The following is a 14,911-nucleotide window of genomic DNA, read 5'->3' on the forward strand; positions in this document are numbered from 1 at the left end:
AGTACTTAAATAACATGTAAATGACTTTTTTTGAAGGTGCTAGGTTGATTGACAGAAAGGCCAATACTTTTTTTTTGCCTCATGAATTCTTTTAAAGTTCTGTCCAAAGACCCCTTCGTGGACAGTGTTATCCAGGTAGGAGATAAATTCAGTAACCAAAAATTAGGCCAGGTGTTGAAAGTTATGCTTCATTGTAAGTCATTAACACGGGGCAGGTTTGGCAGAAGAGTGTGCCATGTTGTTGGTTTTCAGAGTTTAGTGGTGGGATCAAGTTGGAAAGAATTTTTGGAAAGCTGATTTCCTTTACATTAACCTTCAATTTTTGCCTTCTATAAAGTAGTTGGCATTACTCCCAAAAGTTTATCAAGTATTGTTAACAACAGTGAAAAATACTTGAAAGAACCCTACTTGAAATGGAAGAGGAGATAAATGGTCAATATTTAGAGAGACACATAACTCAAAACATTCTTATTTTGGAAGAATAAAGAAGATGCTAATAAATAAACTTCTATTGAGGAACTAGGTGGTTCAGTGGATGTTGTGCTGGGCCAGAAATCAGGAAGACTCATTTTTCTGAGTTAAATCCATCCTCAGACACTTAACTGGCTGTGTGACCCTGGGCAAATCACTTAACCCTCTTTGCTTCAGTTCCTCATCTGTAAAAAGGGGCTGGAGAAGGGAATGACAAACCAGTTACAGTGTCTGTGCCAAGAAAACTCCAGGTGGCGCCATGAAGATTTTGGACATGACTTAAAGACCACAACAAAAGTGAATAAACTTAATAATAATAGAAGAAGTTGGCTCTGGAAAGGCTTTGAATACTGGCCAGTACTTGAAGTAAACATAGAAATTGTGTTATCAAAAGAGAATCTTTTGGAATCTTCTGAATGAATGATGTTCCATTAACAAAACTAATTATCTCTACTTACCTGAACTGGTATAGAACCAGTAGAGGGCACACTAAACATTCTGAACTGCTGTTCACTAGCTAGGTATTATTATTTAGTTTTTAAACTTGCTTTTCCTAGGTTTTAACAAAGAGTTATCACATATTTCTGACAATATCATTTGCCTTCTATAAATTTGTTTTCATAGAATCACAACAATTTGTAAAAAGAAATATAATTTTAAAAGATGTTGGTTAATTACCATAAGGTAGTCACTTGATCATTTTCATAGATTAGTTCTTTCTAATTTCTCTGAAAGTTATATTAATTTAAGGAGCCTATAGAGGGGTGTTCTATGTTAAAAGCCCAAATTAAAAAAATAAAAATTTAGTTATCCATATTTAAGTCAGTGCACAAAGTATGCTTCAGATAAGCATTTTTGTTTGTTGGCCCAGGTTGGTTATAGCAGATTTCCTTTGTAATGAAGTTTTTAGTACTTGTTAAAAACTTATTACATTTTAGTACTTATATAAATATATGTGTATTGTTAATATTTAATATAAATTTTAGACTTTAATAAGGGCCAAAGTTTGAATTAAGAAGAGTCTGGACCTAATAGTCTCCTTTGTTTAGAGGAAAACACAGATACCTGGGGTTGTAACTTCAGCTTTTGTCAAACTCTGTTAAGGCCTGTTTAGGACAGGATATCTGTCATCTGGGTGATGGGACCTTTTCCTTATCTTAAATCACAGAGATATGCTACAGAATGAAGATGCCCATAGCTTGGGATCATAAAACGACGCCACTTTGTTTACAATGTGTTTATATAAGAGAATTCCTTTCTCATGGCAAAATGTACTTAAGACAGTCAATTTCTGTACTAAGCAGCCAGTTCTGATCCTGGCTCCATAGTGCTATGTAACCGTTTTCTTTATGGGGAATTGCTTAATTAATTAAATCATAAAATATATGCATTTAGCCTGTTGCCTTTTCTCTAACCAAGTTTTCAGGTCAACAGTATATATGTATGTATATCTATGAGAGAGACAGAAAGTGTGTGAGTGAGTATATGTGTGTGTTTGTGTTTGACAGAGACCTTTGTACTACTAGCCATACATAATTTTCCCAGTTAGAATTGGTCAAAATTTCAGTACCATAAACTTAAAAATGTTAAACACTTTCAAAAATAGAACATACTGAGCAGAAGAAATGAAGAAGTGCTAATAAACAATAATTAAATGTAAGCTTTTTTCCCCCATTTTACTTCACTTTTCATTATTGTTAAACATTTTGGAATCTTTCGTGTACAGAACAGTATTGTATGGGTTAGTCGTTTAAATTCCTTTTTTGAAAGTCAGGGTCACATTTATAAGCATTTTACCTCACTGTTGCTTTACTGCATCATTGATGAGGGAGACTTGAGGTGTGCAAGGAGGAAGTCTTGATTCTGACCATAGAGGTGGAAATGGCATTTTTAGTGTGAAAGGGTGGCTATCAGGAAATAGGCCTCCCCTCCCCCCATTACTCATTTTAATACAATAGTAATAGTAATTGTATTGACACAGCACCACCGCCCTATTGCTTATTTTATTAGCAGTCCTGGACCTGGTGTCAACTTGAGAGCACAGTTCCTTTAAATTTGATTGGATCTAAATCTTTTATTATTATTATCATCATTCTTTGGAAAGAGGAATGCAGGGCAGTTGAGGTTAAGTGATTTGCCCAAGGTCACACAACTAGTAAGTGTCAAGCTTCTAAGGCTGGATTTGAACTCAGGTCCCCCTGACTTCAGGGCTCTATTTACTGCACCAGTGAATCTAGCTGCCCCAGATATAAATATTTTGAAGTACAAACTTGCTAATCTATTGAAGTAGAAGTGTATGCATCATCTACAGAAGGAGAAGCTAGTATTGTATTGCTGCTGCCAAGAAATGAATTCTGGGGAAGGGAAAGTATATCTATTGGGAGAGATGGTAAAGGTGAGAACTCTAATTTTTTCAAAATTTGACAGAAGGTGCCAGTTTTGAAAACCAGGAGACTGAAACCATAAGCTTGACAACTGGGAGACAAAAGGTGATGTTCCCTCTCAATATGAGTGCATCATGAAGAGTTAGCTTTGTTGGACAGGACAGGTGTGGGGGAGGACTCCTTCATGTTTAAGACTTTAAAATGACCCTTTGACCCAGCAATACCACTTCTAGGGCTGTATCCCAAAGAGATTATATGGAAAAAGGAACCATGTGTACAAAAATATTTATAGCAGCTATTTTTGTGGTGGCCAAAACCTGGAAATTGAGGGGATGCTCATCATCAGTTGGGGATCATGAGCAAATTGTGGTATATGAATGTAATGGAATACTATTGTGCTATAAAAAATGACAAACAGGAAGACTTCAGAGAGGCCTGAAAGTACTCACATGAACTGATGCTGTGTGAAATGAGCAGAACCAGGAGAATATTATACACGGTAACAGCCACACTGTTCTAGGACTATATCTGATAAACAAACTTAGCGCTTTACAGCAATGCAGGGACCTAAAGCATTTCCAAAGGAATCATGATGCAAAATGCCATCCAGAGAAAGAACTGTGGAATCATAACAAAGAGCAAAGCAGACTATTTTTTTCTTGTGCTGTTTTGGTTTTTCTCATGGTTCCTGTCATTTGTTTTAATTCTTCTATGCAACATGACTAATGTGAAAATGTGTTTAATAAGAATCTATGTGTAGAACCCATGTAAGATTGCATGCTATCTTAGGGAGGGAGGGAAGGGGATTAAATTTAAAATATGGAAGTGATTGTTGAAAACAAATTATAAATAGAAAAAAAGAAAAAAAGACTTTAAATTGAAAGGTGACATTCATACTTTTATCATGTCTTATTAAACTTTCAGATTATTTGCAGTGTGCCAGATTTAGAAAAGCAGAATTAACTGAATAATGGGCTCTGAAGAATAAAATGAAAGAAACCCTTCATAGTGTTCTGAAAACTCTGGAGCAAACACTCTGGACCCAGGATGCCTCTCACCAGCACTGCAGGTTTCACAGTCCCAGAGCTGCTATGATGGGATAATACCATTATATTTTTGTTTAGAAGAGGATACTTGATTACTTTAATTTCTCTTTGTTATCCTGATATTCATCCAATGAAAACTAGCCTTAAGACTATTTATAAGGAGATACCTTCTTTAGAGGGCTTTCTCTAGTGTAATAGAAGCAAAGGACTTGGGAGTCATCTCTTTTGAATCTTAGCTCTTTGGATTACTAGCTCTCCCACTATTGACAACTTCGGTACTAAAAACTTAGATTTCATTTCCTCATTTGTAAAATCGGACTAGTACTTATACTTACCTGCATAAATCATCTCGGTTTTTTGGGGGAGAGGGGGAAAGTAAGGAAAGATTTTTTTTAAATGTAAGAGTATAAGTCTGTTTTCGGCGTGTTGTTCATATACATACACTTATCAGAGTTGATAACATGGCTTTTACTATGCATAATCTGTCTTAGCAACCAGAAATAAATAATATTCTTTGCAGAGTTGGCTGGTAGTCTTTTATCCCTTTCTAGTTAGGTGACATCCCATTCAGAAAAGTAAGTTTGCCATTATGTCTGATTGGATTTGTTTAGATACTAGTTTCAAGTTTAAAAAAGTTCTTGGCAAAACAATTTTCCTTTTGACACTAGTTTTTTTAATTGACTCTCTGTAAGGAGTCATTGAGTTCTCACTTCAGAAGATGATAATACTTTCTCATCAATTTCTTAAAATAATGACCAGATCTCTATAATTAGAAAGTTATAAAAGTATTGTGTGTAAGATGGAGGTGTCAGGTTTAAACTTGTTTAATTTGGTTCTGTTAAATTATCTATGCCTCCACACTGGCTTGTATAGATGGTGTCAGAGGTTTGAATGATGGTATCACATTCTAGCCCAAGTAATTAAGTATGTGGTTTCCTGGATGGATCACTTTCAAAGTTAGTTTTCTTGACATTATTTGCTTTAGAAATGAGCATTTTCTAAAACAATTTTTAGAGTTTCTTCTGTTCTCCAAATAGTTCTCATTTTCATTTGCAAGTTGCTGTTGCAACTGTAAAGAAATATTTACTTGATTGTTCAAATCTCTCTGGAGTATTTTAAAGTCTCAGATTCCTACTTAATTGCCTTCCTAAGGAATACATATATTTTGTATTGAGAAAAACGGCAGGGCTCTTAGATTATAAAGTGCTAACTTTTATTTTGAACATATTTTAAACGTAAAATATTGAAAACAGCTAAAATATAATTATAGGAAGATTGCATAGGCTACCATATCAGTCTGATGGACTTTCATGCTCATGACTTGAAAGAATTTATGCACCAATCCTGTCAGTTTCATATAGTGGACATTTTTTAAAAACCATGAAAGTCTTCATTTAGGGACATGAGTATTTACTTAATGTATGTTCGTCAACTCTTTTAGATGCCCATGCGTCTTACAAATTGATTACAAAAGAAAAACCTGGAAAAGTTGTATAAATGTTAACTTCTTTATATAAATGTGAGTGAACTATTTCTTCCAGTTCAAATTTTCCAATTTTGAGAGTTTGAGTCTGTCTTCCCTACTGTGAAGCCCATGATTGTCCAGAAATCATAGCACTGTGTCATCAAAGCAAGCTGTGCCAGTAGTACTTTTACCTTAGCCTATTGCCAAGAGCTCCACCTAAGATAATTTTTTAGGGATGGAGCTTTTCAGGCAGTAATGGGTAACTTAAAACTGAGTGACAGCTGTCTGTTGCTCTCATTCTTGATTACCAGGAATGCTGACAAAGTTTGCTGTGATTTGTATTTGGAGAATCTTCTGTAAGTATATCTTTAGTGCCTAGACACCCAGAGCATTAGTGTCCTTGGAAACTGACAAGTAGTATCTCACAGTTGATTGACTTTCTGCAGAAAGACTCAGACAACATATTTGACTCTTGCTGTTCATATTCTGAGAAACTCTAAGCAGAGTTATATCTGTTTATCTTAGCATTTTATGTGATTTACCCTGACTTGATCTCACATGCCTGTCAATTTCTGGGGACACTGAAGTGGGCAGATCTCTTGAACTTCAGTATTCTAAGCTGCAGTGGGCTAAGTTGATTGGGTATCTATCTACACTACCATACATCAACACTATGAATGGAAGGAGTCCTCGGATTGCCGACATGGTATGGAGATAATTAGATTGCCTGGGAATGTTCAGACTGGTCCAAGTTAAAGCTCATGTGCTGAACAACAGTGAAATCAACTCTTGGGTAGTCCCTGCCTTTCTGCCTGGCCAAGAGAGGGGAGACCCAGTCTCTTTTAAAAAAAAAGTGTGATCAGCACATGAATTAGGGACACTTGGGAGAAAGACATTTAAAAACTGCTGTAGAGATTCAAATGATTTTTTTAGATTATCAACACTATCTTAAGCAAATATACCTTTTAGGTACTGTGAGGGTACTCTTCAGAAAATTACTTGTGGAATTCTACCTGCTCCCTTTTTGTGTTTTGATCTAGGTTACCTCTGTGCATAGACTATAAAACCATGAAAGTTTCTAGCAGAGATGTGGGTTGATAGTACTATCATGTTTTTTTCAGTTGCCTCTTCATGGTTAAAATGCTGTTCATGATATTTCACGTTCTTTTTGGTATCTTGTCCTTGAAATATTTTGAAAATATCTCCTTGAGTGCTTGAAGCTCATGGAGTGCAGGTTATGCATGGTGCTATGTGGTTGGAGAAAGGTTATTTCTTTCTTTTTTTGTTTTCCTCTGTATCTTACCTCCCTCCCCCTTTTTAAAATTTGTTTTCAGTTTTCTACAATCACTTCCATAAATCTTAGATTTTCTCCCCCTCCTCCCTCCCTCCCCAAGGCGGCATGCAGTCTTTTATGGTTTCTATATATACATTCTTATTAACCATATTTTCACATTAGTCATGTTGCATAGAGGAATTAAAATGAATGAGGGAAAACATGAGAAAAGCCAAAACATAACACAAGAGAAAATATTCTGCTTCATTCCACGTTCTAATTCCATAGTTCTTTCTCTGAATATGGATGGCATTTTGCCTCGAATCCTTTGGGAATGTTTTAGGTCCTTGCATTGCTGGGAAGGGATAAGTCTATCAGAAACAGTCCTCACACATTGTTGCTCTTACTGCGTATATAATGTTCTCCTGGTTCTGCTCATTTCACTCAGCATCAGTTCATATAAGTCCTTCCAGGCTTTTCTGAAGTCTTCCTGTTCATCATTTCTTATAGCACAATGGTATTCCATTACATTCATATACCATAACTTGTTCAACCATTCCCCAATTGATGGGCATCCCCTTGATTTCCAGTTCTTGGCCACCACAAAGAGAGCTGCTGTAAATATTTTTGTATATGTGGGACCCTTTCCCATTTTTATGATCTCTTTAGGATACAGTCCTAGAAGCGATATTGCTGGGTGGTCTTCATTTCTTAGATGACATTTGAGTTGGCTTTTAAAGATGTGTGCCAATTGGGGTGAGGGTGGGGAGCAGAGGTAAAAAAAAAAAAAAGAGCAACCAACCAGAGGGGAGATAAAGCTATAAGGGGGAAGAGTAATGCACCAGACTATTATTATTTCTTAGAACACAATAGTATTCTATCACATTTACATTTTTCAGCCATTCCCCAATTTATGGGCATCCCTCAGCTCTTTGGGGTAGTAATAGAACTACTAGCTATGTTGCTGGGTCACAAGGTGTGTACAGTTTAACAGCTTTGGGGGCATAGTAAGATTGTTTTTCAGAATGGGTAAACCAGTCCACAGCTCCACCAACAGTGTGTTAGTGTCCCTTTTTTTCCCCACAAACCCTCCAGCATTGGTTATTTTCCTTCCTTGTCATAATCTATTCCTACTGATTTCTTAGGTTTTCACTGATTTTGTTTGCAACTCCTGAGCCAAATGAGAAATAATCCTAAGTCAATTTGGGTTCTTGCTTTGTAATCTTCCCTTGAGTGGTATCAATAGTTTTTCAGGCAAGCTTGGCTTTTTGGTGGGGGTGTGTGTGGTTATATAGTATTTTAAGATTTATCTTATTTGTAAATTGATTTTTATTATGTTTTGGAAATACTTTTCTTTTTAACTTCTTTTTGTGCTGTCAGTGGTAATAAAGAATATACAAAAGTCAGTCCACAGTATACTTGCCAGAAACGTAACTAAAGTAGAATTATATAGTTATCCCGTCCTTAGGTGTTGTGAGCACCTAAAATTTTTTGGCTGTCTCTTCATCCCGGAGAAGAAGTCTCCTGATTTTGCAGATATCCTTCTCTTTTTTCCTTTACTATACAATACTGTACATATATTTTAAGCATTTTCTCTGTCATCTATGGCTTCTGCAAAACTCCCCCAAAATTCCCATTTAATTGTTTATGTTGATTCTATGGGGAAAATAGCAGTGTGAAAGGGATAACTGTATAGTTGTAATGAGAATGGGCAGTCTCCCTCTCCCCTGCCCTTTTCTATAGAGTTTGCACTTGTACTTCGTGTGAATTCTGAAAGTTGGATCTTAATAGCATGTCATCTTCTAATTGCTTTCTCTTCTCTTTTAGGCTTGGCAACCACCATTTGCATGTGATGTTGATAAACTTCATTTTACCCCTCGAATCCAGAGACTGAATGAATTGGAGGTGAGGTCATGAATATTATTATATTCTAATTCCCCGTACTATTCTAAGACTTGTAACCATTTTAGTCTTTTGGTTGAATATGACTATTTCCCGAGACAGTATTGTGGCGTGGTAACAAAAGTGTCAGTCTTATGCATTGAACCATATTTTGTAAAATAAACCACCTTAAAGAAGGAAGAAGAGCAGCTACATCCAGTGGGCTTCATCTGAACCTTGGCTGTTGGCCAGAGATCTTTGCCCTCAAAGGGGATGACCCACCACTCACCATTTCCTATTGCTCTCCCCTCCCAGTCACTGCCCCACCCCTTTTTCTATCAGTAACCTAATTGAAGAAGCAGGCCTGTTTTGGGGTCTTTTAGCACTGCTACCCCATGACTTTTTCTTGCTTCTTTCTCTATTCCTGCACTTAACAATCACCAGCAGCTCTTTAGCACCTCTTTTCCTTTCTTTACCCAAACCCTTTCTACCTAACTCTGTCCACTCCTGCTTTTATCCATCCTGGACCACCTTCTCTGACCTTCATTCAGTCCTCACAGAGACTTGAATGTCTTCTGGCAACAGTGTGGTCTTAGGGTTTCTATCCCCCAGTGAATATACCTTCTCTCATAATCCCCTGGCCTAGAGGAGGAGTTGGAATTCTATTTGATTCCCATTTTTTACTTCTAGATTCTGCCTTAATCTTCTTTACTTAGCAACCTGTTCTCTGTTGAAACTCACTTAATCAAAGCTTTGTACCCAATCTGAATTATGGGAGCAGTAGTATATTGACATCCCTAGCCCCCAGATTATTTTCCCTCCTTTCTCTTTTTCTTTTCATTTATCTGTCTATCGTAATTAACAAGCCTTTCTTTTCCTCATATAGGTCTTCCCAGATTTCTTTTAATTTTTTTTCTAAGTAACAAAATTTTCCATTTTCCTTCAATCCCAATTTTCACCCTCCTTTTCCCCATACCGTGTACCTCACTCTCCTACAAAATCCTTGTAACTGATTCAGACTTAAGCAAAACAAGTTTGTGTATTGGCCCTTTCAATAAATGTGGGTTTCATTCTTCATAGAGTCCTGATGGGCAGCACTTCTAAACATTCTTCTGTAATCTTGGTTGGTCACTGCATTGATCAGAGTTCTTAAGTCTTTCACAGGTTTTACAGTGTTGATGTTACAGTATCAGTTGTCCTGCTATTTTTACTCATTGTACTCTGCTTTTTCTCTGAAACTTTCTCAATTTCTCTTACTTACATTCATATACCAAAATTTGTTCAGCTGTTCTACGGCTAATGATATCCCCTTAATTTTCAGTTTCAGTTCCTTGCTACTACCAAAAGAGCTACTATGAATATTTTTTGTACCTATTGTATGTTTTCTTCTTTCTTTGGTGTCTTTATTAGGGTATGGACATCAATAGGTCAAAGGGCATGCACAGTTTAGGGTCTTAAAGACATAGTTCCATATTGCTTTCCAGAATGGATAGACCAATTCACAGGTCCACCAACAGTGCATTAATCTGCATGTTTTCTTGCAATCCCTTCCAATATTTGTCCCTTTTTTTGTCAGTTTTGCCATTCTGATGGAAGTGAGATGGAACCTCAGTTTTAATTTTCATTTCTCTAGTAATTTGGTTTGCCTCAGTTTCCTCATCTGTATTATTAGCTCGAGAAGGAAATGGTAAACCACTGTAGTATCTTTGCCAAGAAAATGCCAAATGCAGTCATGAACAGTCACTGTGACTGAACACAACAGCAAAAGTGATTTGGAGCATTTTTTTCATATGGTTTTGGACAATTGTTTACCTCCTTTCTCTCAAGGAGTTCAGTACCTTGTTCACTATCTTCCTCTCCTCCCTAACTTTAGTCCTTATACTAGAGAACTTTAAATCTATTTAGATGCTCTCTCAAACTCCGTAATATCCTAATTCCTCAGCTTCTCCCAAATCCCATTGACCTGTCTTAACTCAGACGCTCTAGATTTCACCTTGACCCATAAATGTTTCACTTCCCTAATTAAATTAGGGAAATTGACATTTTCCTCTTTTCATAACCTATGATTTGCATCTCTCCCCATTTTATACTACCTTACCCTGTTTTTCATCCTCATCTCATCCCTCCCACTCATTACTTTTTCAGACTATTACCAGACCCTTGGTCTGACTTCATATTCCTCTCACTCCAGTCTCAACCCAACAGTTAACCATTTCAGCCCTTCCTTGTTCTCTACTCTTGAATCCCTTGGTCCTGGCCCTTTTCATCACCCTACACTTGCCTTAAACATCAGCTGTGGATTACTCCCCATTATCCACTGCTTCAGTTCCTACTCAGGAGCTGCTGAATGAGTCTGGAGGAAGCTCCACAAGTGTGTTGGTTGGGAAACATGACATATCAACTGGGCCCTCACTGCCACCAGGGAGTCCTTTATCCCTCCTGTGGAAACTATTCCCAACTTTGTCTTCCCTACTTAAGCTTCTCACATCTCTGAATGTGGGAACTGAAATGACAGTTGTCAAAATATGTAACAAGTCCTTGGACCACAGGTGGTTAAGCATTTCTTGCTTCATTCTTTCTTGGTAATCTCATCAGCTCTCCTGAATTTAACTATAATCTCTAGACAGATGCCTGCCAGATCTATATATCCTGCTGCAGTGTCCTTGAGCTCCAGTCTTACATCTCTCACTGCCTATTGAAATCATTCTCTGGCTCCACTTTGCTTCCAGATGAACAAATTTACAAATAAACATACATTTAATGTTTTATCACTTTGGAATGAGGGTAGTTTTGGGAAATCCCTTGGAACCCAATATATCAGGAGTCTAAAGCATAGAGTAGGCAGGGCTGGAAATTAAGAATGACTTTCTGATGACAACTTAGCTACATGAAGTTAACTTCAAGGAACATTTGATTTTTATATTGAATTACAAGAATTTACAATCTAAAACCAAGTATAGGTTTTAAGAAGTTATGTCAGCTTTGATGCTGAAAGTGGTGTGTTAAAAAGGTAAAACTCTTCCATTTCCCTGTATTCTTAAATAATTCAGGCTTTTAAGTAATTTCTCACAGCTTTAGGATATTAGGTAGAGGAAGATTTCTAGGCTGTAGAGAGCCAAGTTTTAGGACATAGACTGGACTTGGGTTCAAGAGTCTCAGTCCTGTTGTGTGAACTTGAGCAAATGTGTTTGTCTCCCTTAGCCTTTTCTCCGGTTAGAAAATTGGAATAGTCACTGCCCTGTCTGCCTCATTGTAAGAATACATGTGTTGGTGATTTGAAAACCAAAGTCTTAAAATAAGCATAAGTTCACAGGGTCATAAAATCAAAGAATCATAGACATAGCTCTGAATTGGACCCCAATAGCCAGCTGTCCATTTTAAAACATGATTTAAATGGAAGTAACATCAGTAGTAAGCATGGGATTTGAAAGCCAGTATCTCTGACTTCAGAGACTTTCTTTCCTATTGTATGAGCCCTTCCTTTTAAAGTGCTTTGCACTTAAGGCCTCTTCACACAACACTTTATTATGGGTTTATTTTTGTGCTTGTTCTATCACCCCTGCTAGTTATGTGAGTTCCTTAGGGGCAAGCATCATGTGATAGATTCTTTTCAGTAGGAGCTTAATAAAGGTTTACTCAGTAAATATTTGCTTTCAGAGAGCAGGATTTTAACGTACTTGGTTGAAAGGTGACCAAATTGGGGAGTAATGTTGACATTTAAATTTAGGAGAAAAAATAAATCACCTCCTATTCTGGATAGAGTATTTTATATATTTCCTTTAAATGAAATAGCTCTTCAGTACTTGCTTTCATAGCATAGGATTTTTCAAGGGAATTATCACTTCCTTACAGTACAGAAATAATAGTTTTAAAATTTTCCCTGTTGACCTGTAATGCAGGATATACTATGCTTTAAGCTATCCATTGTATGGTTTAGGTGTATACTATAAAACTATCCTATTCCTTGGAAGCCGCTTTCACTAGTGGTAATGCCGCATATGAATACTTGTATTATATTTTTCAAAGTTTTTGGAAATTCAAAATTTTTGTGGTGTAAATGAAAGGAGCATAATTCTGCATATGAACTTTGGTAAATTTTTGTAGTCAAATTAAGTTATAACATAATTCTTTGTCTTCTAGGCTCAAACTCGAGTAAAACTGAATTTTCTGGACCAGATTGCAAAATTTTGGGAGCTCCAAGGATGTACTTTAAAAATTCCACATGTTGAAAGGAAGATACTGGATTTATTTCAACTTAATAGGGTAATGGGTTTGTTTAAATGTTTTAAAAATTAATTGAGTAATATTCTATTTTTCATTTGAGGTATACTAGCAAATGGTGTTTCCTTGAGTCTTTACTTTCTCAAAGAAAAAAAAACTGGCTTTATTCCAACTGAGCTAATCTCAGTGCATGGTGTTTTAGGCATTAGATCAGGACTTGCCTAGTATATTTAGATAGGTGGAGAGTTGGAAGGGACCTTAAGAAGTCATTTTGTTTAACTCATAGACAGAAGTCATCTTTACTCTAATAAAATTGACAAGTGGTTTTGTTCCAGTTTTCTTTTTGAACACTTCCGTGGACCCACTGCTTTTTGAGGCAGCCAGTTCTACTTTTATACAGCTCTTAAAGCGTTAGGAAAATTTTCCTGATACCAAGCCTAAATTTGTCTTTATATGACTTGTCACAGCTTTTGGTTCTGTCCTTAGGAACTAGATCTTTAGTAATGATGCGGCTCCTCCTTCATGTACCCTATTTGCTTTTTTTTTTTGTTTTGCCATTTCCTAAATAGGGAGAGGATACACATACAGGTATACTCTTTTTTGTCAACAGAGACCCATTCATTTGGCACAGCATCATGCCTGCTAGGCCCTTATAAATGTTATTGAATCAAATTTGATCTGTGAATCCTCTTTTATTCTGTTGTACCTGTTTTGGTTTTGTTTGTTTGTTTGTTTGGTTTGGTTTGGTTTGGTTTTTTTTACTGCTTTGAGTAAATGAAGAGGCAGGAGAGGACTGGCTGCAAAGTCCTTAGCAACAACTTTGGAATTTTCTTCAGTGTTTTAGTCTGATGGTAATAAATACCTATTGGAGAGTCCTAATTCCACTTACACAAGGGGTAAGGGGTCTCTAGACCCCTTAGTTCACATGAGATAACTATTAGGTGTTTTCCAAATAACTTTACAAAACTTTGGAGTACAGAACCTAGATAAGCACAAATCCATCTATAATGACCAGCACATCTTACTCTCCTAACTAGCTCTGCTCTAGCTTGTTACTAGAGGGTAAGCTTGGAGTACCTGCTTGGAATCTGATGCAGAGCTAATAGTAGAGCCCTTTCTTGACTCTCTCCCATTGCCCATGTTGGGTGCAATTAAATATTTCATGCTTGTTAAAGCACCCACTTCATCCAGTTTAAACTGATACAGGGAAACATTCCTTGAAAACCTCTTCCTTAGTTTTATGTTTATACATTCATTGTAATAAATAATTGGGAGGGGAAAGTCTATTTTCCATACTGTGGGAAAATTAAAGAAAATTAAATTGTTAAATTTTGGTGATTTATGCAGACATGATAATGTACTTTTAAGAAATTCTCTAATACCAGATGACTAAGAAAATTTTGTTTTTGGTATCTGACACTTAAATGATGAATGTATTTCTTTCCATTTTATTTAATAGTTAGTTGCAGAAGAAGGTGGATTCGATGTTGTCTGCAAAGAGAGAAAATGGACCAAAATTGCCACTAAGATGGGATTTGCTCCAGGCAAAGCTGTGGGCTCACACATTCGAGCACATTATGAGCGAATCCTTTACCCCTACAACCTATTCCAGTCTGGAGCTAGTCTGCTGGTGAGTATTGGTTGGTATTTGAAATCTGGTTTTAGTAAACACCTGATTGTTTTCCTTGGAGTGAGAGGGTAAGAGGTGGGAATTAGAGAAACAGCCTTGAGCCATTTTTCATAGATTCTGTTCAGAATATCAATATTTTATATTTCTTCAGTGAACTTCTTTGATTAAGTGTAGCATTATATGTGATTTTCTCTTTTAGATTCTGCAAAATATCTGGGGTAGTGTCTCATGTGAGGTTGAAATTTAATAACTAAGTGAAGCATCTTTCACCGAATGAGTTGCTGAATAAATGTGCCATTTTGTCTTACACTTGATGTTGAATGAAGTCTTGTAGTTCTTACCTCAAACCTCTTTTACTTTTGTGTTCCTGATTGTTGTTTCATGAAGTACATCCTAAGAAATACCTGCCCACTCATTCCCTTGTCAGTTGGGCTCTTTGTTGAGATTTTCAGGAGGTAGTAGAGATCATTAGCAGGATGGAAGATCTTCATATTTTCTTTTATTTTTTGGTGTATTGTCTTTCTTGGCAAGATAACTTAT

The 14,911-nt window shown here is 36.6% G+C and overlaps 1 protein-coding gene across 2 annotated transcripts in view; it reads left to right on the forward strand.

Moving 5' to 3' along the window:
- Nucleotides 1–14,911, forward strand: part of KDM5B (lysine demethylase 5B) — a 71,848-nt gene that overhangs the window by 16,724 nt on the left and 40,213 nt on the right. For both annotated transcript variants that reach the window (XM_072648181.1, XM_072648182.1), the window contains exons 2-4: nt 8,467–8,544; nt 12,661–12,783; nt 14,201–14,371. In XM_072648181.1, the coding sequence (XP_072504282.1) occupies nt 8,467–8,544; nt 12,661–12,783; nt 14,201–14,371 (372 nt within the window). The remainder of the gene's footprint in view (nt 1–8,466; nt 8,545–12,660; nt 12,784–14,200; nt 14,372–14,911) is intronic.

This window comes from Notamacropus eugenii, chromosome 2 (assembly GCF_028372415.1).
Source record: "Notamacropus eugenii isolate mMacEug1 chromosome 2, mMacEug1.pri_v2, whole genome shotgun sequence".
Taxonomy (NCBI): Eukaryota; Metazoa; Chordata; class Mammalia; order Diprotodontia; family Macropodidae; genus Notamacropus; species Notamacropus eugenii.